The sequence below is a fragment of the Ambystoma mexicanum genome, chromosome 5q, assembly GCF_040938575.1.
Source record: "Ambystoma mexicanum isolate Mex_15411 chromosome 5q, UKY_AmexF1_1, whole genome shotgun sequence".
NCBI lineage: Eukaryota > Metazoa > Chordata > Amphibia > Caudata > Ambystomatidae > Ambystoma > Ambystoma mexicanum.
In genome coordinates, this window is record NC_090933.1 from 843,714,338 (window position 1) to 843,735,556 (window position 21,219).

General features: G+C 44.1%; 1 protein-coding gene across 2 annotated transcripts in view; it reads right to left on the reverse strand.

Moving 5' to 3' along the window:
* LOC138497708 (membrane-spanning 4-domains subfamily A member 15-like) overlaps positions 1-21,219 on the reverse strand; it is a 770,802-nt gene that overhangs the window by 434,790 nt on the left and 314,793 nt on the right. For both annotated transcript variants that reach the window (XM_069621333.1, XM_069621334.1), the window contains exon 3: positions 12,462-12,621. In XM_069621333.1, the coding sequence (XP_069477434.1) occupies positions 12,462-12,608 (147 nt within the window). In that variant the 5' untranslated portion in view covers positions 12,609-12,621. The remainder of the gene's footprint in view (positions 1-12,461; positions 12,622-21,219) is intronic.

Sequence of the window (21,219 nt, forward strand, 5' to 3'; positions counted from 1 at the left end):
ACAGACCAATATAAAAAGATTGCAAGTAATTCAGAATGGTGCAGTACGTACATTGTTTGGACTTAAACTCAATGCACATATCACGGTAGCCAGAAGGAGTCTACACTGGCTGCCCACTCAACAAAGACTACAGATCAAGGGCCTGGCTACTGTGGTTAAGTGCCTTCATGATGAAGCCCCACCTTACCTTATTTCCAGGCTCAAGAAGAAATCCATCGGACGTGCTTTGCGTTCCAATGACACCATCCGTCTGATACAACCACATGCGTTCTTGAAGAAAATTGGGGGCGCAAGTTTCAACCTCTGGGCTTCCTCCTTATGGAATGCACTTCCGAAACACCTTGTAGACAGTGATTCAACTGCCCTTTTCAAGAAGCACTTGACAACTTTGCTATTTGATGCTGGTCATGCCCAATTTATCTCACTTTTCCGGCATCCACCCAGTTAAACATGCCCGACAATTTCTTTCTTCTCTGCTAGTTATTGGCTTGTTTTTCTGGGTGCTCTTCTCTCCCCTCTCTTTCTTAGGCTTGTATCATTGTCTCTGCATGTGTTTCTTTTGTGAGTGCCCTGAGGTCTACGGGTTAGTGGCGCGATAGAAAAATATAGAGAGATAAGATAGATAGATTTATAGGAGTTATTTTTAGACTTCTTAACCTGCACACTGCACTTTTTGCGACAAAGTGGATGTTTAGACAAAGATAGAGCCCCTGTGCGTTGGACAGGATCCACAACCTCTACAATGACTTCATCGTCTACACAAAAGACTTCTGCAGTTGATGTAAGATCCCCATGATGTAACAGGGAAGTCTCCAGGAGTGCCATATGTCAACCGACCGAAACGGTTCTATTCCACACCTCCTGCAGGGTCTCCAGGAATATTGCAGAGTCTCGGGATTTAAAATGAATCTCTCCAAGTCAGTGGTCTTCCCGGTGGGATCAATGGGAAGCACTGAACTAAACTATCTTCAATGTCTGCCATTCGTAGTTTGCGAGGAGGGTTTTAGATATTTAGGAGTGCAGATACCCAGGTATTACTGACTGATTTGACATAAATTATATGCCTCCTTGGACCAGAATAAGACACGAGCTGGAAACATGGGGAACGATGCAACTGGCCTGGACGGCTAGACTCAACTGCATTAAGATGACTCTCCTCTCTTTGTTCTTTTGTGCGGTTCCGGGCCCATTTCTCCTGATGGTCAAACGCGCTCTTCTGTGTTTCCTCTGGAAGGGGGCTCACCTTAGGACCACTTATAATACACTTATCTGGCCGAGGGAGAGAAGGGGGGGTGGGACTCCCTGACTTGGTGCAGTACTACAGTGCGGCACAACTCTTGATCCATTCACATCTAAGCAATGGGTGGGTCTCGATAATGCGGCTCTGGCCCCAGTTCCTTTGGGAAAATGCTTGTGGGACCCGCAGAATAGAATCGTGAGGAGGGTTCTGGATCATCCTGTGCTTTTGGGATATATGGAAAGAGGGAAGGCATACACGTTGGCTTACATCTTGGCCTCCCTGCTGATTTGATTAATGAGCCACTGTAGGTCCAAAAAGCATGGCTGGAGAAAGCAGGACAGATGTGGGAGCAGTTTGTCGGTCACACGCCGTGGAGAATGCCTACAGATTGGAGGTATTTGGGTATATACAATTGAAGAGAGTGCTCCTGGATCCAAGGGTGGGAGATAATCTTTGTAGGGAGCTGACAGCCTTTGAGAAGGCCTCTTCTCTGCAGAGGTGATACTAAGTGCCAGGCATCTGGTATTTACAGGGACTCAAACTATGGGCTGATATGTGGCAGAAGGTTTCCCAAGGTGTCATATCCTCGCAGTATATATTGAAGGCGACCTAGGTGGCATTTTCCTCATCCCAAATTGGCTAGGATGTATCTGGGAGTAAAACCGAATTGCTGGAAGTGTAATCACAAAAGAGTAGACTACTGGTACATGTTATGGGAGTGTGAGAAGATGCAAGGACTAACGCTATGTGCTGGGTGTGGGAGCTGGATGGGATTTGTAGGACTGTCTCCCCCTTGCTGATGTTGCTGGGGTTGGGGAGGATGAGCCACACAGAAAACACATGTCCCATACACTGGTAATGTCTGCCAAGATTTGCGTTGCACAGCAGTGGAAAAGGGCTTCAGCCCTCACAAAGAGGGAATGGCTTCAGAGGTCAAGAGACTTACATACTATGGAATATCTCACATACTTGCTGGATGAATCGAGATGCAGCATAGAGGAATTGTGGCTCCCCTTTTCTAGCAAATATGGGAAGGCATTTGGTTAGATGTTCCTGTACATTCCCTGACAATTAAGTCCATGCAGTATACCAATGTTGATGTAAGACACTGTACCTAGAAGAGGGAGGGGGAATGGCAGGGGAATGGAGTGGGGGTGTGGGTGGCCAAAGACACGAGGGAAGTGGTGATATTATTGCCAATGTCTAATGGTTCTTTTTGAGATTTGTCTGGCTTTTTCACTTTCGAAAATCAATTAAGATTTAATTTTGAAAGATATCACTGCTCTTGTTGGATGTTTTAATGATGGTTGCTGTGTAGTAGTTTACTTTTGCTGTTGTGATGACCATCATGCAAGCTGATCAAAAGGTTCTAAGGACTATGAGATCTTCACTTTGATTGGATTTTGTCCAGAACCTTTCTTTTCTGTGGATGGTCCACTTGCTGATGATGAGTTCCTTTGTGTACTAAAGTGTTGATGGTTTATTTTTGTTGAGACAAAGTTTCAGTGGTGCATACCTTAACTAAGTGTGTGATTGTGCTGAGCTGGCATCGATGCTGTCCAAGGATGTGGAGACCAAGGTGATAAGGTTTACTAGCAGTGCATCCATGGGGACATTCTTGAAAGAGAATTGGTTGTCCTGGTTGGTTCCGCTTGGCCCTGATGGGGAAGATTTGAGTGGTACAGCAGGGAGTATGGCTGTGTGGTCATTCCAGCCAAAAGGTCGCTAGAGAAGACCATAATGACAGCAAAGAGAGTTGGTAACAAGCAGCTCGGGCGTGTTGCCTTTGTTTGGTTTCTATGATGATTTAATGGTCTAATAATGGGGTTGTCTAGTTTCTCACAGTTTTAATCTGCCAACCAACAAAATACTCATGTGCTTTTGGAAGACTTTCTTTTATTATTATTTGTTGGTTGGCATGTTACAACATATAACTAAGTTGATCATGGGTTGTTCCGTCTCGAATGTTGCTGGGTTGGTTGCTTCTACCAAAATTGACCAATAACTTTGTGAGGTGTGAACAGTGTGGTAACAAAAAGAATACTTCACATCCTTTCTCATAGGACCCAAAGGTTGACAACAATTTACCGTTCCCACCATTGTGACTGTTCAACTGACAGTTAATAATGCAACTTTCCATTGGAAACATGTGGCCCTTCTCAACCCTCCTCCTCTGCATGACCTCATATGATGTGCGTCTGATCTTTTGCTTTGGGACCATGTGCACATCTAAATTGTGTATTTATGTGTGAGTGAGCATGAGTGGACCTAATACTTACGGACACATATAATTTAATGTGTGTCAGGGTGTCTTATGTATTCCTTATTATATTCCATAATATTTCACTTAATGAACTACACTCTTCTGTAATCATGAATGCCCATCTCTTTCTTGGTTGGGGTGCTCATGTTGCTCGGTATTCGTGATCCCAATCCTTGGTGGATGTTTTCCTACAGAGGGCAGTGTGTGTGCTTTCCCCTGATCAACTTTGTCTTGTGCACACATCTGCTCATTACATCGTTATCACCGGGCTGTGGCCTTCTTGGGTAGGCACATTGTTATGTCTTTCACTTGTTCCCCGCCTCAGAACGTGCTGCACCTCCTACTCCTAGACATTCCGTATGGAGCTCTTACATCTTCCCTCATGAGGTCTGCTCAAATTACAATATTTGATTGAATCACTGCTTTCCCGTTTGAAGCCTGAGGAATGAGCTGCGCCTCTGTTCTGACAAATCGCAGCGCGGCTTTTCACCCTGTCCGAGTGCACTGACCTTGTATGTGTGTGTCTCTCTAAGATGAACCAAGCTGGATGCGTTTTGCTGTGTGGAATAATCCATGTATTTATGGGGCGTATAAATTCTTAATAGCCTATGAAGCTGCTTTTGCCACGAGGCCTACTCTATATGTTATACAACTAATGAATGTCAGATGTGCTTATATTATGTTTTTGTGATTACTACCTTCAGAATTTCTAACAAAAGCTCTTATTGCTGTTTGGAGTACATACTGTGTCTTTATCCTGCTTACTTGTGTGTGTTCCCGCCTAATGCTCTACTGCGTGTCGTCTTTGCCATTATTCTACGTGCGCTATGTTCCAAGTGTACGCGTGTGTGTTGCTGTCTACATTTCATCATGGGAGGTACTCAGAAATGTATCTATCCCTTTGTCTGCTTCGCCTAAGGCCTGTGTGTTTTGCATATTGGCTAGGTGTCTAGCCTTCTGTGTGGCTCCTGTCTCTTGTTCTAGGTACTTCCTTAACTTTTATTTTCTCTTGCGTTTGGGACTTTGGATATTCATCCCAACAGCTCCATGCAGGATAAGATCTCTGTGAAAAAGGTTAGTTGCATTGTTGATGGATGCTATTGTGGTGAGGTCTGTCATTTCCTCAATAAAGGCTTTGCAGGTTTTGAGTTATCAGGTGGAAGAAAGCTGTTTGGGTGTAGGTGAGTGTGAAGTGGAAAGTGAGGAGTTCCATATATTCATGTGCGGTGCACACATGGATGATGCATGCCCATGAGGTTTTATGGAAAATAGTGTGCCTCCCAGCAGTTTTCCCATAGAGGCCCTTGCTTTGGATGCTGTAACTTGTGGTGATGTGTGTGGAGGTGTGAGGCTGGAAACCCCAGTGCCCGTGGGGTTGGCCGGCAATGGCCAGGAGAAACAGAAAAACCACAAGGAAACTCCAACCAGGGAGTTAAGTCGAGTAATCCTGAGTCACCAAGAACAGTGACTCCCACTAATAAAAACACAAGAAAGGTCAATATGTCACTGGTAGGAATTACAAGAAGTTTTCCAACAGGGGATGTCGGACCACAGACTACATCTCCCATAATGCCTCTGGGTCAGCACAAATATATTCCTTTTAAACCAAAAATGAATAAAAGGGGGTTGCATACCAGGAAGGAAAGGTTCCCTTTTCCCTATAGCCGTGGTAGGAAGAGATACGAGGTGGGCAAAGTACGGGATATGGAAGTTGCACTGAGCCATGATAAAAACAAAGAAGCAGAAAAACCAACGCCTCGGGAGGTGGAGAGGGAAAGGGAGGGGCTGACTGGGGAAAGGTGGAAGGAATTGCGCACACATGAAGGTGAAGAGGGTGGAGGGGAGGTGCGGTTAAAAACAGCCACCTGGAACTCATTAGCTCTCCCAATTCTTTCATCTAGGAGCCGAGTGCAGGCGCAGAGGAGTGGAGCCCGGACGTAAGTGGATTCGAGTGGGCATACTAGATCAATCTATCCCTGGGACCGAGGAAGCCCCTACAGCCGCACATTCAAACCAGGGATCCGGACAACCACAGCAAAGATAAAGACGGCAAGGAAAGAGTGCTCTTGGAACTCCTGTGACATTTTACGAGCAGAGCTCTAATTGCGAGAGCACAACACCGTCTGGGAGGAACGGTCGTGGTTTTGTTTTCTTTATTTTCCTTCTTTGTTCAAACGCGGCTCACGAGGAAAAGCCGGCAGCAAAAAGGGGAATGTTCCGTGATATGGCCAGTGCAAGTGAGGTGCAGGACTGAAAAGCCGACAATGAACACTTGAAGTTTGTTTTGTTCCTCGCCAAGATTTATACCTTTCTTCCCCTGGACACTTGAACTCTGATTTAAAGAAGGCAAATCGGAGGCAGGACCTTTCTTTACTTTGATTCTAAATGCACAGTGCCAGCGAGAAGCCTATTTACTTTGCATTATTTGTCATATGAGTTAGAAAAGCTGCAAATTCGGTCGTAAAACCTGAATAAACCCCTTCTTTGATTTAACCTGAGTTACTGACTCCTGCCTGCTATTTAACAGTGGTGGCAGCGGTGGGATTCACGGTAACGCCTTACTACCACATCCATCATGGAAGCAGTAATAAAAACCTTGGCAGTAGGGCAACAACAACTACAGCAGCTGATTCAAGTGCAAGGCCACCAGGCACAAGCTGATTGCCAGGCATTGCAGCAAACCATAAAAGTATAGAGCACGGCACAGGACCAAGGAAGAGAGGCGCTAAGGATCCTGGGGGAGGCTGTAGCCGCAACCAGGACACAACCGGCTATACCGCCTACTATTCTGCAAAAATACCAAAACGGGGATGACCCAAGCTTTTTCTTTGTTAACTTTGAGCGTATTGCAAGAGCAGCACAATGGCCACAAGAGAGATGGGCATTCTTTTTGGCCCCTTTACTAACGGGAGTCATGCAAGGGGCCTACCAAGCTGCCAACCCCACAGGCGATACCCCGTATGCCAAGCTTAAGAAAACAATCCTCGAAAGACTTGGAATGGATGAAGAATCCTACAGGATTAAATACAGAGAGACCCGATGAAAGCCCGGAGAAAGCCCAAGACAGCTGTTCCACAGGATACAAGATTTAGCCGAGAAATGGCTGCAGCCCAGCACCGCTACAGTAGGACAAATCAGAGACAAAATCATGTTGGAACAGTTTGTGGAGGCCTTACCCAGTCCAATCCAAAGATGGGTAAGACAGCATCACCACTTAACCCTGCCTGAGGCCATAGATGTGGCCACCGCTTACCATAAAGCAGGAACGCCCAGATCTTTTACAATACCTCCGGCGAAACCACTTGGTGAGGCTACAACCCAGTGCCAGGGGCCCTACTGTACACTCCCAGTGGAGCCTAGAACCAGACCAGAACTCCGGCCAGTAGTAGGTGGTGGCATCCAAAAAATTGCAGGCCCACAGTGTTTCGAATGTGGAGAATGGGGTCACATCGCAAGGTTCTGTTCCAAAAAAGCAAAATCAGAACCCATGGAAATCGGAACCCTTCAATCACAAGAATACAGAAGGAAGAGATTACCCTATATGATAGAAGTCACTGTAGATGGCCACCCTGCACAAGCCATGCTGGACAGCGGAAGCAGACAGCCAGCGATCCAGCCACTTGTGAGCAGTTCAGAGAAATTCCAGGAGAGAAACATAGCAGTGAAATGTGTGCACGGGGATGTGAAAGAGTATCCCACACATGACATCATCTTGGGGAAAAAGAGGGACATGATACCTATAAAAGCGGCGGTAATACCCTCCCTTCCAGCACCAGTTCTAATAGGCACAGAATTTCCCAAGTTTTGAAAAATGGATACAGGAAGCTCCTCATGCTGAGTCTGAAATAAGAGAATATCCAAAAAGAGAACAGTTGTCCCGTGCTCAGAAGAGGGAAATCAAGGCATAGTCGAGGGCAGAGGCCCATGACATAGCCCTGATAGACTGGAGAGTGGAAGATCATATTCCCTCCTTCCGCACTGAAACAGAGAACGATGACTCACTCAAAAGAGCGAGAGAACAAGCACAGGAAGGGAACCCTAACAGAGGTTCCACGCCATATTTTAAGGAAAAACAGGGCCTCTATTACCGGATTACTAGAAGGGCTGACCACACAGAACAGGAGCAGTTATTGGTACCCCAATCTTACCGCCCGAATTTGGTGCAGCTAGCACATGATCACAACACGGGGGGACATTTGGCGGAGAACATGACACTTAAGAGATTACTCCAGAATTACTATTGGCCAGGAATATATGCAGAGGTGGCTAAATATTGCCAAGAATGTTCTACCTGTCAAAAGACCAGCACCCATATACCGCCCAGGGCCCCATTACAGAGAATGCCCATCATCAGAGAACCGTTCCAAAGAATAGGGATGGACATTGTGGGACCTCTTGAACCAAGCAGTCAGGGATATAAGTACAATTGGTAGTGGTTGATTATGCCACCAGGTATCCAGAAGCTTTTCCTTTAAGAGGTACCTCAGCGAAACAATTATGCGATGTCCTGCTTCCCTATTTCTCAAGAGTGGAAATACCCCAAGAAATAGTGACAGATCAAGGGAGTAACTTTATGTCGGTAGTAATGAAAGAGGTATGCAAGACCTTGGGAATAACCCACAACAAGACTTCAGTGTATCACCCTCAGACGGATGGTCTGGTGGAGAGGTACAATCAGACAATAAAACAAATGTTACGAAGAGCCACCAGCCCTACCGGGTTGGGCTGGGACAGAACTTTACCTTGGGTCTTAATGATCTTGCGCGACACCCCACAATCCTCTACAGGGTTTTCACCATTCGAACTCTGGTTTGGGAGACAACCTAGGTCCATCCTAAGGGTGTTAAGGAAAACATGGGAATCCCAGGAGGAGACCAATTTATCGGATTATGTTAATAATCTACAAGAACACCTGGGACGCCTGCGGGACCTGGCCCAAGAGAAGTTAGGAAGAACACAATTGCAGCAGGAGAAATATTATGATCAAGGGACCAGATTACGCACCTTTAAAGCTGGGGACAAAGTGCTGGTATTACTACCTACCAGCTCCAATAAGATGTTGGCTCAATGAAAGGGTCCATATAAGATCACAAAGGTTTTAGGTCCTGTAAATTATGAATGGAACAGCCAGACAGACAAGTGAAGCAACAGAACTATCATGTGAACCTGCTTAAATTGTGGAAGGAAACGACCCCTCCGATTTTATGTAGCACCCAGTCAGAACTATCGGTAACGGAACAAATGGTTCCCATGGTTCAGAGCGGTTTACAGGATGTAGTGGTAGGAGATAAGCTGAATCAAGAACAAATCACTGAATTATTCAACCATCTGCAACCAGTTTCAAGTGTTTTCTCAGGACTTCCCGGGCGAACTAAGATGGTGTCACACCACATTAACACAGAACCAGGAAAGATTGTACGACTCCGTCCTTTTCGTATACCCGAGGCAAAAAGAGAAGACATGAATCAAGAAATAAATGAAATGTTGAAACTGGGGGTCATTTTACCATCTAAAAGCGCCTGGTGCTCCCCGATAGTTTTAGTGCCCAAACCAGATGGAACCTCCAGATTCTGCATGGATTTCAGGCAACTAAATGCCATATCTCACTATGAGGCGTATCCCATGCCCAGAATAGATGAGTTATTAGAGAAATTAGGGGTAACAGCGTATCCAAGCACATTGGACTTAACAAAAGGGTACTGGCAAATTCCATTACATCCAAATGACCAAGAAAAAACAGCATTTGCCACTCCTCAGGGTCTCTTCCAGTTCACAGTGTTACCCTTTGGGCTACACGGGACGCCAGCTACCTTCCAAGCACTAATGGACCAGTTACTTAAACCACATGAAAAATACGCTGCAGCGTATCTGGACAATATAGTCATATTCAGCACATCCTGGGAAGAGCATCTAGTACATCTGAAAAGGATAGTGACAACCTTGGGAAAAGCGGGCCTTCATATAAATCCAAAAAAATCCAAACTAGCAGCCAAGACCACCAAGTACTTGGGTTACTCAGTAGGTGGCGGGGTCATAACCCCCTTAGTAGATAAGGTCCAAGCATTACAACAGCTACAAATACCAACCACCCGGAAGGGAATAAGGGCATTTTTAGGGTTTGTGTGATATTACCGGAGATTCATATCTCATTTCTCCACCATTGCGGCTCCACTAACAGACGCCCTAAAAGCTAATAAACCACTGGAAATCAAGGAGGACGTCATCAAAGCCTGTAATGCCCTGGTTGGCATGATTGCTAACAGACCAGTTCTACACTGCCCTGATTTTTCCCAACACTTCTATTTACAAGCAGATGCATCAGGTTGCGGTCTGGGGGCTGCTTTGTCGCAAGGAACCGAGAATAACCTATGTCCCATCGCCTTTATTAGCAGGAAACTGCTACAGCATGAATTGCCCTATTCAACTCTGGAAAAGGAGTGTCTTGCTGTTAAATGGGCGGTGGAGTCCTTACGCTGCTACCTACTCGGAAGGAAGTTCACCATATTCACAGACCAGGCACCTCTACGTTGGCTAGCTACTCAAAAAGATTCTAATCATAGAGGTTTGCGGTGGTTCCTCACGTTGCAACCTTACAATTTTGAAACTGTACATAAGCCTGGAAAGTACTAGTTGGTGGCGGACTACCTCTCTCGCTCTTTGGATCCGCCCAATCGGCGTGATCCTTTGAGGGGAGTATGTGAGGCTGGAAACCCCGGTGCCCGTGGGGTTGGCCGGCAATGGCCAGGAGAAACAGAAAAACCACAAGGAAACTCCAACCAGGGAGTTAAGTCGAGTAATCCTGAGTCATCAAGAACAGTGACTCCCACTAATCAAAACACAAGAAAGGTCAATATGTCACTGGTAGGAATTACAAGAGTTTTCCAACAGGGGATGTCGGACCACGGACTACATCTCCCATAATGCCTCTGGGTCAGCACAAATATATTCCTTTTAAACCAAAAATGAATTAAAGGGGGTTGCATACCAGGAAGGAAAGGTTCCCTTTTCCCTATAGCCGTGGCAGGAAGAGATACGAGGTGGGCAAAGTACGGGATATGGAAGTTGCACTGAGCCATGATAAAAACAAAGAAGCAGAAAAACCAATGCCTCGGGAGGTGGAGAGGGAAAGGGAGGGGCTGACTGGGGAAAGGTGGAAGGAATTGCGCACACCTGAAGGTGAAGAGGGTAGAGGGGAGGTGCGGTTAAAAACAGCCACGTGGAACTCATTAGCTCTCCCGATTCTTTCATCTAGGAGCCGAGTGCAGGCGCAGAGGAGTGGAGCCCGGACGTCAGTGGATTTGAGTGGGCATACTAAGTCAATCTATCCCTGGGCCCGAGGAAGCCCCTACAGCCGCACATTCAAACCAGGGATCCGGAGAACCACAGCGAAGACAAAGACGGCAAGGAAAGTGTGCTCTTGGAACTCCTGTGACATTTTACGAGCAGAGCTCTAATTGCGAGAGCACAACGCCGTCTGGGAGGAACGGTCGTGGTTTTGTTTTCTTTATTTTCCTTCTTTGTTCAAACACGGCTCACGAGGAAAAGCCGGCAGCAAAAAGGGGAATGTTCCGTGATATGGCCAGTGCAAGTGAGGTGCAGGACTGAAAAGCCGACAATGAACACTTGAAGTTTGTTTTGTTCCTCGCCAAGATTTATACCTTTCTTCCCCTGGACACTTGAACTCTGATTTAAAGAAGGAAAATCGGAGGCGCGACCTTTCTTTACTTTGATTCTAAATGCACAGTGCCAGCGAGAAGCCTATTTACTTTGCATTATTGGTTATTTAAGTTCCAAAAGCTGCAATTTTGTTCTGAATGCACAGTGCCAGTGAGAAGCCTATTTACTTTGCATTATTTGTCATATGAGTTAGAAAAGCTGCAAATTCGGTGGTAAAACCTGAATAAACCCCTTCTTTGATTTAACCTGAATTACTGACTCCTGTCTACTATTTAACAGGAGGTAGGGATGAACATTTTGTGGCAAAAAGTGTATTCTACAGTATTAATTGCCTGCAGGATGTGGTACATATTAGTGCTTGAATACATAAAGCATAGACAAGAATCTACATTATTCTGTGCTCATATTTCCGAGGGAGCAACCCATTTTCTGAGATCAGAATGTAGTACATACCCCCTTAGGCTTTCGTTCCCCCTTTCAGAATCTCTGACAAGGAATCTGATCATTAAGGGCTGGACTGTCCTTGTGGGTGAGAGCAGACCGATATGCAAATGGGTATTTCTCCTCTGCAATGTCACCAAGCTAAAACATGATTGTATGGGCACCGTCATACAGAACAGGTTAATGAGCTTATCGGTTGTCAATAAATGGGTTCTCATACTTCTGGAAAATGTTTGAACATGTGGGCGTCACTTTAAATTAATATGTGTAATCCACATGTGGACCAGTTGTTTTCTGTGTTCAGAGAGATGCTATATCTTGTGTGCTGAGTATGCCCAATTGTGTAGAAACACGTGCCTGTGGTTTTTGTTGGAACTCTTGTTCTGAGGAGAATAACCTGGCATTTTAGTGCTGAACTGTCCTTCTTGGAGGGAACAGACTGATATGCAAATTAATAGTTCTCCTGTGGCACAGCAGAGATAGAGAGCTGAAAGGGCACTCTAGACCCTCCTGAGTGGGCATAAAACCTGAGAGAACAGGTTATTAAGTCTTGTGTATTTCCATTAGAGGGGCTTTCACAATTTTAGCATATGACCAATGTAAACCTGGAACACACAAATTGGCAATGGAGGCAAAGTATTTGACTGTGGACATTACCTACATTATGTAATTAACATAATTCAGTTTTTTTCAATACCATTCTACATATGGTGGTTAACATGTCTGCAAATCTTTTATTTTCCACATGTAAAATGTAGAACATCACACGTTCCACCATCTACAATACTCCCTTATTTATGTTTTTGAGAAAGTAACTCATTTTCCGAAAACAGAACTTACCCCAAGGGCCTTCGGTTCCCCCTTTAGGAATCTCTGAAGAAATCCAGGTGTCTGGCCCATTTGTGCATTTTGTTCTGGAAGGTACGCATTTCCAGCTGGAATGTATTGCGTAATTACAAACATTCCATTACCTATTGGTGATGCCATTGTTTCCAAGCGTCTGTCAAGGAAAAAAAAGTGTCTGTGAAATTTTTCTCAAGAGCGATAGTATCAGCCAAGAACAAAAGGACATATGCATGCCCATTTCATACTAAAATTCTATGGTTTATTCAGTACCATATTAGAAACAGTCACTTCCAAAAAAGCTTTATCACATTCACATACTTCAGTGCTCTGCTACCTACCTTGCTCCCCACATTTGATTATGCTTTTTAATGAATTATGCATCAAAATGAGAGGCTTTAAGAGAGTTTTGTAAATGTTCAGTGAATTTGGTGACTAATGATTAGAAACAAGCTCTTTGATTCCGGAACTGCCAACCTTAGAGATGGCAGCAGAGAGGATGTGCTCCTGTGCCCTGACTAATAACTAATATCCTCGAATAACATGGTTGAACCTGGCTTGGAAGAAACCTCTCAACTAGCCAAACGACAGAAGGGAGGAGATGACACTGAGAAGAGTGATGACAAGCTTCCAGAACATCTCACAAAAGTGACTCTGTACATAGCAGAGATAAAAACCAAGTTGATTAATGCTGAAGAGAGATATACAGACCTCACTTTGAAGGTGTCTACTGCAGATGAGAAGACTGAAATTATGCGATAAAATAAGAATTCTGGAGGCGCAAAATGAAAAATGATGCTTAAATTGTCCGAGCAAGAAAACATCTCTAGAAGAAACAACATCAGGGTGGCTGTCTTTCCTGAAAATGTGGAGCGAGGAAATCCCATGGCATTTATGGAGTTGCTGAGACTGCCGGGGAATGGAGACTGATGGCTGCAATATATTCAGCGGATAATGGAAGCAATGCATCCTGAGAGTTATTGGCTTTGGTTCCAAATTCGTGTTTAATTTTAGGCTTTATGATACAGGATGGTTGTAGACAAAGGAGACAAGTGAGTTTTTATTGCACTTGGCTCTTCTCCTGACTCAAGACCCTCTGGTGTATGGCTAGATTTCGGATATAACTCTGGTGCCTCAACCTTCGTTAGGGGCCAAGTAACGACGCAGCTAGCTTAGATGATTTGGACACCATCATTAAAATACTGTACTGCGGGCTGGATGCTCGAAAGGGGAAAACTTGTGGATTACCCTCATTTTAGAAATCCGAATAATTTGGGTGGAAATTTGGGGCGCCACCACTCAAAACAATATGTCTCTCCTTTTCATAGAGAGAGGCTTGAGATGTTATGGTTACATTTGGTTGGTCCATGGAGGGTAAGGGGGGTCAGAGGCAAGAATTTCGTCTAGGGTGGTCGGAGAGAGGCAGGGTTGTTTGGGCTTTGAGGTTGTATTGGAGTTGAGCTGATCCAGGGTATTATGCGTCAAGGGTGGGTATGTTTGGGGAGGGTAAGTTTAAATAAAACTGTTATTTTTAGTTTATTTGTCGCTATACACAGGTTGTACGAGAACTTAGCCTTATGGGAACAGTCTAATAATATCCCCCTGCTATTGGAAGGGTCTGATGTAGATGTGTCTCCCTTGTAGAGTTTGGCCGATCTTAGATGTATGTGGTTGGAGTTTATGCTGAAGGTCTGAATAATTAGTTTTAGTACATAGATGCTGGAGAGTTTGTGTCAGGAGGGTTCTGAGCAATTGTATTGAGTATCTTGTATATGTTTATGGAGTTGGGTGGTTTTCTTTTTTTTTGTTCTTCAGGAATTGAAGGAGTTGTGAGGTTTGATAGGATTACTATGAGGTATATAATATAGGTGGCGGAGTCAATATGGAACTCATTGTGGTAATTAATTGTTAGGTTAGTAATGTGAAGTAATAGGGATTAGTGGATAAGGCTTATTTCATGTAAGGCAGATAGGAGGAAGTTAGATTTTAGAATACATTGGGGGATAGTTGATAAATTAGCAAGATATTTTGGCACGGGGTTCTGGGATTGCAGTTCGAATTTGAATGAATTTTGTAAATACTATTATTTTTCAGTGGTCCATACATGTATGGGCAATTTCCAATCTAAATGTTTGTGTGTTTTTGTGTGGTGTTTGTTTCATCGAGTTTATGTTTGGGGGAAGGAAGGGGGGCTCACTATACAGTTTTAGACCATTTCCGAGGTTTGATTGATGAGGACGGAGGGGTACTCTGAGACTTATTTTCTTTATTAGCTCATAATGAGAACTTTGAAAATAGTCACATGGAATGTGAAAGGACTGAATTGTCCTAAAAGAGGAAGAAAGTATTGGCAAGGCTGCGAAGGGAGAAGGCGGATATCATTCTTTTACAAGAAACACACTTGACAGAACAATCAGATAATATTTTCAATAATGTTAAATTTATGAAAGTTCTACTGAACTGCTATTCAGGGAAATCAAGAGGGGTTGGAAGTCTAATTCGCAGAAAATTAGGTATAGGAATTGAGAATGTGCACATGGATGAGGAAGGTCGCATTATTATGGAGGATGTGAGATATGAGGGAAGGCTATTTACTCTTGGTTCAAATTATGGTCCATGTTCTCATGGGACTACATTTTTTGAGGATTTAACCAAATGTTTGAGGCATATGAAGGGTGAAGATAATATACTTGGTGGGGATTTTAATTGTGTATTAAATAGCAAGATAGATCTTCGGAATGTAGATTTTCAGGTTTTCACAGAAACAGTCAATCTAATAGACTCATGGAGAACATTGCACTCTAGGGACAGAGAATTTTCGTATTACTTTGCAGTTCATGATTCTTACTCAAGAATCGATTACATTTTAACCTTGGATAGACTCGTTGAGGAATTAGAGGTTACAATGGGAGAGCGTTGCTTGTCGGACCATTCTCTAGTTGCATTGGAATTAAAGCGGGACAGAGATAGATCTGTTGGTATTAAATTGCAGCCTAAAACTTTCATTCTAAATGAGGAGAAGGCATATGAGGCAATCAGAATCTTTATAGATAATTACTTCACGGAAAACACAGGCTCGTCTGATAGCCTTATGGTATGGGATGCTTTTAAAGCATCTGTAGTGGTGGAGTTGATTTCTTGTACCTCGAGGGTAAGTAAAACAGGTGTAGAAAAGGTAAAAAATGTGAAGATGGAATTAGGGGTTTTAAAGAAACAGTATGCATTACCAAAGAACAAGAAAGATACGATGAAGCTGGATAGGACTCGAGAGAAACTTAAAGTGGAAATGCAGGATGTTAGGAAAGATTTATTAATTGTGGGTAATTTTCCTTCCATGTGGCAACCCCTAAACTTTTTGCTGTTGTTTTCACCAGGATCTAGACTTTGCCAGAGAAGTGCAGCCTTCTGCCGCACTCCTCTGGGCTTTCGCTCCATTCTTACGGGGAAACTGACTTGCCCTTAAGACAGTCAGTACCGGGAAACGTTGTTTTCCGTAGTTTCTTTATCATGTTGCAGCTTTCGTGCAACATGACACAAGAGGGCCCTGTAAGCTAAATTACTGCTCTCTTGGGACTCTAGTCTTCTACAGGCCCTAGATACTCTTTTTGCATTGTAAATGATCGGTGCAAGCAAATCACAGACAGGACTGGTGGCAGCGATCGTTTCTTGTGTTTTTGAGCTCCTTTTGGCGTTTTAAGCGCGCTTTCTCGCGCTTAGCCCAAAATGGTGGCCTGGCTCCCAAAATGGCCAGACCACGAGGCTTTGTCCTGTCCCCTGACCGGCTTGCCCCCTTCACCTTCCCCAGGTCGAGCCGACCCGGGGCCTTCCTTATTTGGGCATGTACTTTCCCGCGAAACACAGATGCTTTCGCAGGCTTCTACAGGCCTTGTGTGTGCCTCCAGGATGTGGGCTGGGATGTCTGGTCCCAATACACATCCTGGGTGCCGGAGAGTCTAGTGTGGTATGAATGCCTGGGACCACCGTGGTCCGTGATAGGTCCACGTATGGTGTGAGTGTTTTGTGGACAGATCTCCCATTGGGTCCTCTCCGTTTTAGCGCGAAGGGAACTGTGGATAAGAGGAGGCTGGAAACACCACTACCATGTCGATCTCCTGAGTTCTCACGAACAAAGGGATACAGGAGCCAAGTATCCTGCAACCACAAGGCTGAACCAAGGAATCGCTGGTGACCCGCTAAAGGACTGCTCCTCTGCACTGTTGTCGCTTTGTGAAACCCTTTCTACTTCGGATCGAGCGAGAAGGCCTGTACTGGTACTTCGACCCTTGGAATAGTGGGAACAACTATTCTCGGCATCTTCACCATCTCCTGCAAGTAAGCCTTCGGAAGGATCTCTGGGCCATCCAGCAGACTGACCAGCCTACCCAGGAGTCTTGCTCTGTAACCGCCGTCAGGTTGTGTTGTATTACGAGTCCTTGTCACTCTCACACGATTCGTACACTTGGCATTCCCAGGTCTGAAGTGAGGAGTGTACATTTGGCTGGAATACACACGGCCGCTCTGTTGCCCTTCTGTGGTAACAAACTGTGTGGGTTTACTGCGTTTGGGACGTCCCCAACTGAACTTCTGCTGCTGCGGAATCTACACAACGACGAGACGTCCCCTGCTCCTATCTGAACCTGCCAGCACTGAAACGGACGCGGAGAAGCCTGGGTCTGCTTGCATCGGGGACCGGTGAGTAGCATCGCTAGGAACTGGTCGTCCTCCTGCAGGAGCCCATAGCTTTTCCCTGCTGTGTCTAACAGCACGCCTTTCCGTACTCGCGCTCTGCTTCTGCCCACAGTGGAGGCTGCGCTTGAGTCGCGGAGCTCTGTTCATCTTCATTTGTTCACCGAACTAAACTGCCTGATTCCCTCGAAGAGACACCCCTTTTTGCCCGTTGGCACCAGCGTGTGCAGGTACTTTTGAGCACAAGGCTCCACTCTTCGTAGGGCTTGGACTTCCTTTTAGTTAGGTGCCTCTGAAGGCGGACTGGGTCTGATTATTACTCGCACTGCCTGTTTTCCTCCCCATCTAGGTGGTCTACACATTTCGTGCATCTAACGCGTTAGTTTCGTTTTGTATTTGTATATATATTGTATTGGTTTGGTATGTGTTGGTTTACTTGAGTTTTATTGTGATTTCTCACTACGGTCATTGTTGCAAAGGCCTTGTAATAAATGTGTCTATATTTTTAATATAACACCTGTTTGGAGTAATCTGTAAGTGTCCTTGCTGTGTGTGCTCATTACGGGCTTTCAGTCACCCTCACCCCTCTTGAGACCTAGTCTTGACCGCCGCAATCGCTACCCTGATTGGTCTGGCTTGTCCAGAGGTTACCCTGTTCCAAGAAATTGGGCTGGCCTTCTGAACCTCTGCCCCTCCCGGACAGAGTCAGAAATCCGTCTTAACACAGGACCAAGTAAATAAAGGCTTAATTTATGTGAAACAAAGGTTTTGGGAAGGAGGTGAACAAGGAGGACATATATTGGCTAATCAACTGAAAAATGTAACTAAGAGGTCATATATTCAAACGATTGAGAATGGGGAGGGAGAAATTAAGTTTAAAAGGAAAGATATTTTTGAGTGCTTCAGGGTGTTTTATGCCTCTCTTTATTCAGACGAGTTAGTTACGTAGGAAAGGGACTTAGCTAACGTTTTAGCTAAAATAGAAATCCCAAGTTTGTCTGAAGAAGGGAGAGAGGCTCTAGATGCTCCGATTACCGCGCTTGAGGTGAGTAAGGCAATCAATAAACTTAATTTGGGCAAGTCTCCAGGTATTGATGGGCTGCCGGTAGAGTTTTTTTAGATCATTTAATTCCATTTTAGCACCAGAGTTATGCAAGCTATTTAACCAGTTTCTCTCGGGAGGGGTACTTTGCCCATTTATGCGGGAAGCAGTTATTACCCTAATACTAAATCCAGCAAAAGATAGCACTAAATGAGGAAATAGACCCAGTGCGATTGGGGCCTTAAAATAAGACATTTTAAGTAAACCTCGGTTAATGTGTTGTCACAAGCATTTCAATTGTTTAGAGGGACCAGGCAGGGGTGTCCGCTTTCGTCCTTTTTGTTTAACTTAGCCTTGGAGCCATTATTAGCCTTCATAAAACAGGAAACAGGTCTGCAGGGTTGGGGTGTTGGAGATAGAGAGGTAAAGGTCCTGGCATACGCGGATGGTCTAACTATTGTATTGTCTAATCCAGAGGAGGGGGGGAAATCTATTGAAAAGTTTGTTGAGGTGGATGCCTTGTCTGGATATAAAGTCAATTGGGAGAAAAAAATTGTTTTCCCTCTGAATGTGAATCCAGTGGGTAGGGGTTTGTTGGATTGGAATTGTCAATGGGCAAACACTTATGTAAAGTATTTAGGAATGTATCTGCTGAGGGCTATTAAAAGATGATGGATTTTAATATAGATAAATTAGCTGAGACTCTTAAGAGATATACGTAGGTGGGAACGTTTTGTTTTGAGCCTTTGGGCCAAAGTGAATGCTATAAAAATGATGCTTCTACCTAAGGTTATTTATTACATACAATCACTCCCTGTAAGATTTACCAAAAAAGGGCTTAAACAGATTGATAAAATATTTATGGATTTTTTTATGGGGATCTGGTAAAAGACCAAAAATACCACGCGTTGTGACTCGGCAAGTCAGAGACAGGGGTTTTGGGTATCCAGTGCTGGAAAAATATTATAGAGGATTTCTGCTCAAGAAGGCTTTTTATTATTTCAGGGCAGGAAAGGGGTCAGAACCGTTCTCGCTCGCAATGGAAAAAGAAACATTTAGACCGTGCTCTTTAGAATGTTTATATTCCTTTAGATTGCCTAATCCTAAAATAAAATTGGAATCTGTAGTTGTAACTAGATCCGCTTTGATGGAATGGATTGTAGGAGATGAACAAGACGTGTTTATGTATGAAGTGGCATCTATTTGGCTGAATTTGGTTGCAAATTGACAACAAATGTTTATACTGGAGAAGCTGAGTGAATAGGGGCATTTTGATAATTAAGGATATATGGCGGGATGCGAATATGGTTCCTTTTAGGGAACTGGTTGAGAGATATGGTCTGGGCAAAAGGTAATGGGGAAGGTATAACTCATTAAAGAATTTAATGATTGAACGACGACAAATGTTGAATGGTCCCTTGACCAATAGACCTAACATATGTAGTTGGTTTGAAGCTCCTTCTCGTAGGGTATCAACGAATATTAAGCTTATGCCAATTGATGATTGTATGAGAGAGGCCTGGGAGAAGTTGCGTCTTAAATGGTCATCAGAGTTGGGAAGAGATGACCAACTGGAAGAGTGGGAAAACATATGGAGGGTAGCACTGAACACCAAAATGGATTTGAAACTGTGCTATATTCATCAGCAAATTTTAGGTTGCATCTATTGGACACCTGAGAAAATGTGTGCATTGGGTCTTTTAAACAATGATCGTTGTTGGGGTTGTCAACACATGAAGGGCTCCTTAGTGCATATGCTATGGAATTGCAAGAGGGTGGTGGATTATTGGAGAGAAATTGATAGAATTGATGTTGTGGTGAATATTTCCTTTCCGTGGATGCTGGAGGCGGTCCTTTTGCTTTCAAGAGAGGGAAGATGTAAGGAGGCTTGTATCTCATTGTTCTGGATTGACACAGCTTTGTTGATGACAACCAAAACTAGGAAAAGGCTACAATTGGAAAAATGGTTGACAGATATACATATGCCTTCTCATTTTAAAAAATTCCAAGCAATTAGACTTAGACGAGAGGGTGACTATTTAGAGAGATGGAGGTGTTTTAATGATATATGGCGACTGATGGGTCAGCGAGTGTAGTTATGTCTATTATTGGTTATTATGGATAAATGTTAAGGGAATGGGGGGTGTTTTCCGTTGTCCTGTGGTCTCTGTTGTGAGTGTTGTGTCTTATCTTGAGTCCTGAGGGTTGGTAGAGAATTGATTTATTAATTGTACTTATGCATTTATGATAAGAGAAATAGGTTTAGATTATTTTATTTGTCATACTCACCTTGATATTGTTGGATCTGTTTGCATAATAATACTAAATAAAGAGGAAAAAAACGAAACAAGCTCTTTTTGATAGACTACAACGGGTCAGACAAGAGAATAGACACAGAGTAGGGGTTAACAATGCATAATCTTGTGGAGTGTCTGGGGTTTCAGTTGACTGGCAGAATTAGAGTGCAAAATGCTGAGATGTTGCCTTGCTGTGTTTATATATGATGTCCTTTTTTTCAAAATAAACACAAAGTGTGGTACTTTACTGCTTTAAAACATAATGTTCTTTACCGAACACCACAAACTAGAAAAATGGAGCCTGTGAAATGCAATGTAACACGTTCTCTATACAATATATGACACCATTCCATACAAACAATGTGGAGCGCACCACAAACTTTGAATGATGAATAGTTTTTGACCTGCACATGCCAAAATACGAGCAAACGCCAAGGCAGCTGTATTCTGTTGCACACCACCTCGAAATGTTGCCATTAAAGGGTCGATTGATGGAAATAATTCCCGCACAGAGGTGCCAAAACGTGCAAATCGCAGTAAAAGTAAAAGTGCGAAAATCGCAGGGAAACCAGCGCACATCGATTCATGGAAGTCCGTGCGCGAGAAAAACATTGGATGTGCGCTAAAAATGTGTGCCGCGCACGCCGGCGCACAGGTCATCCAACAGCGTGCGCCACGGCCACTGCGAAATCGCACATAGCGCGGCGCACATCACAAAAGTAGGCGGAAC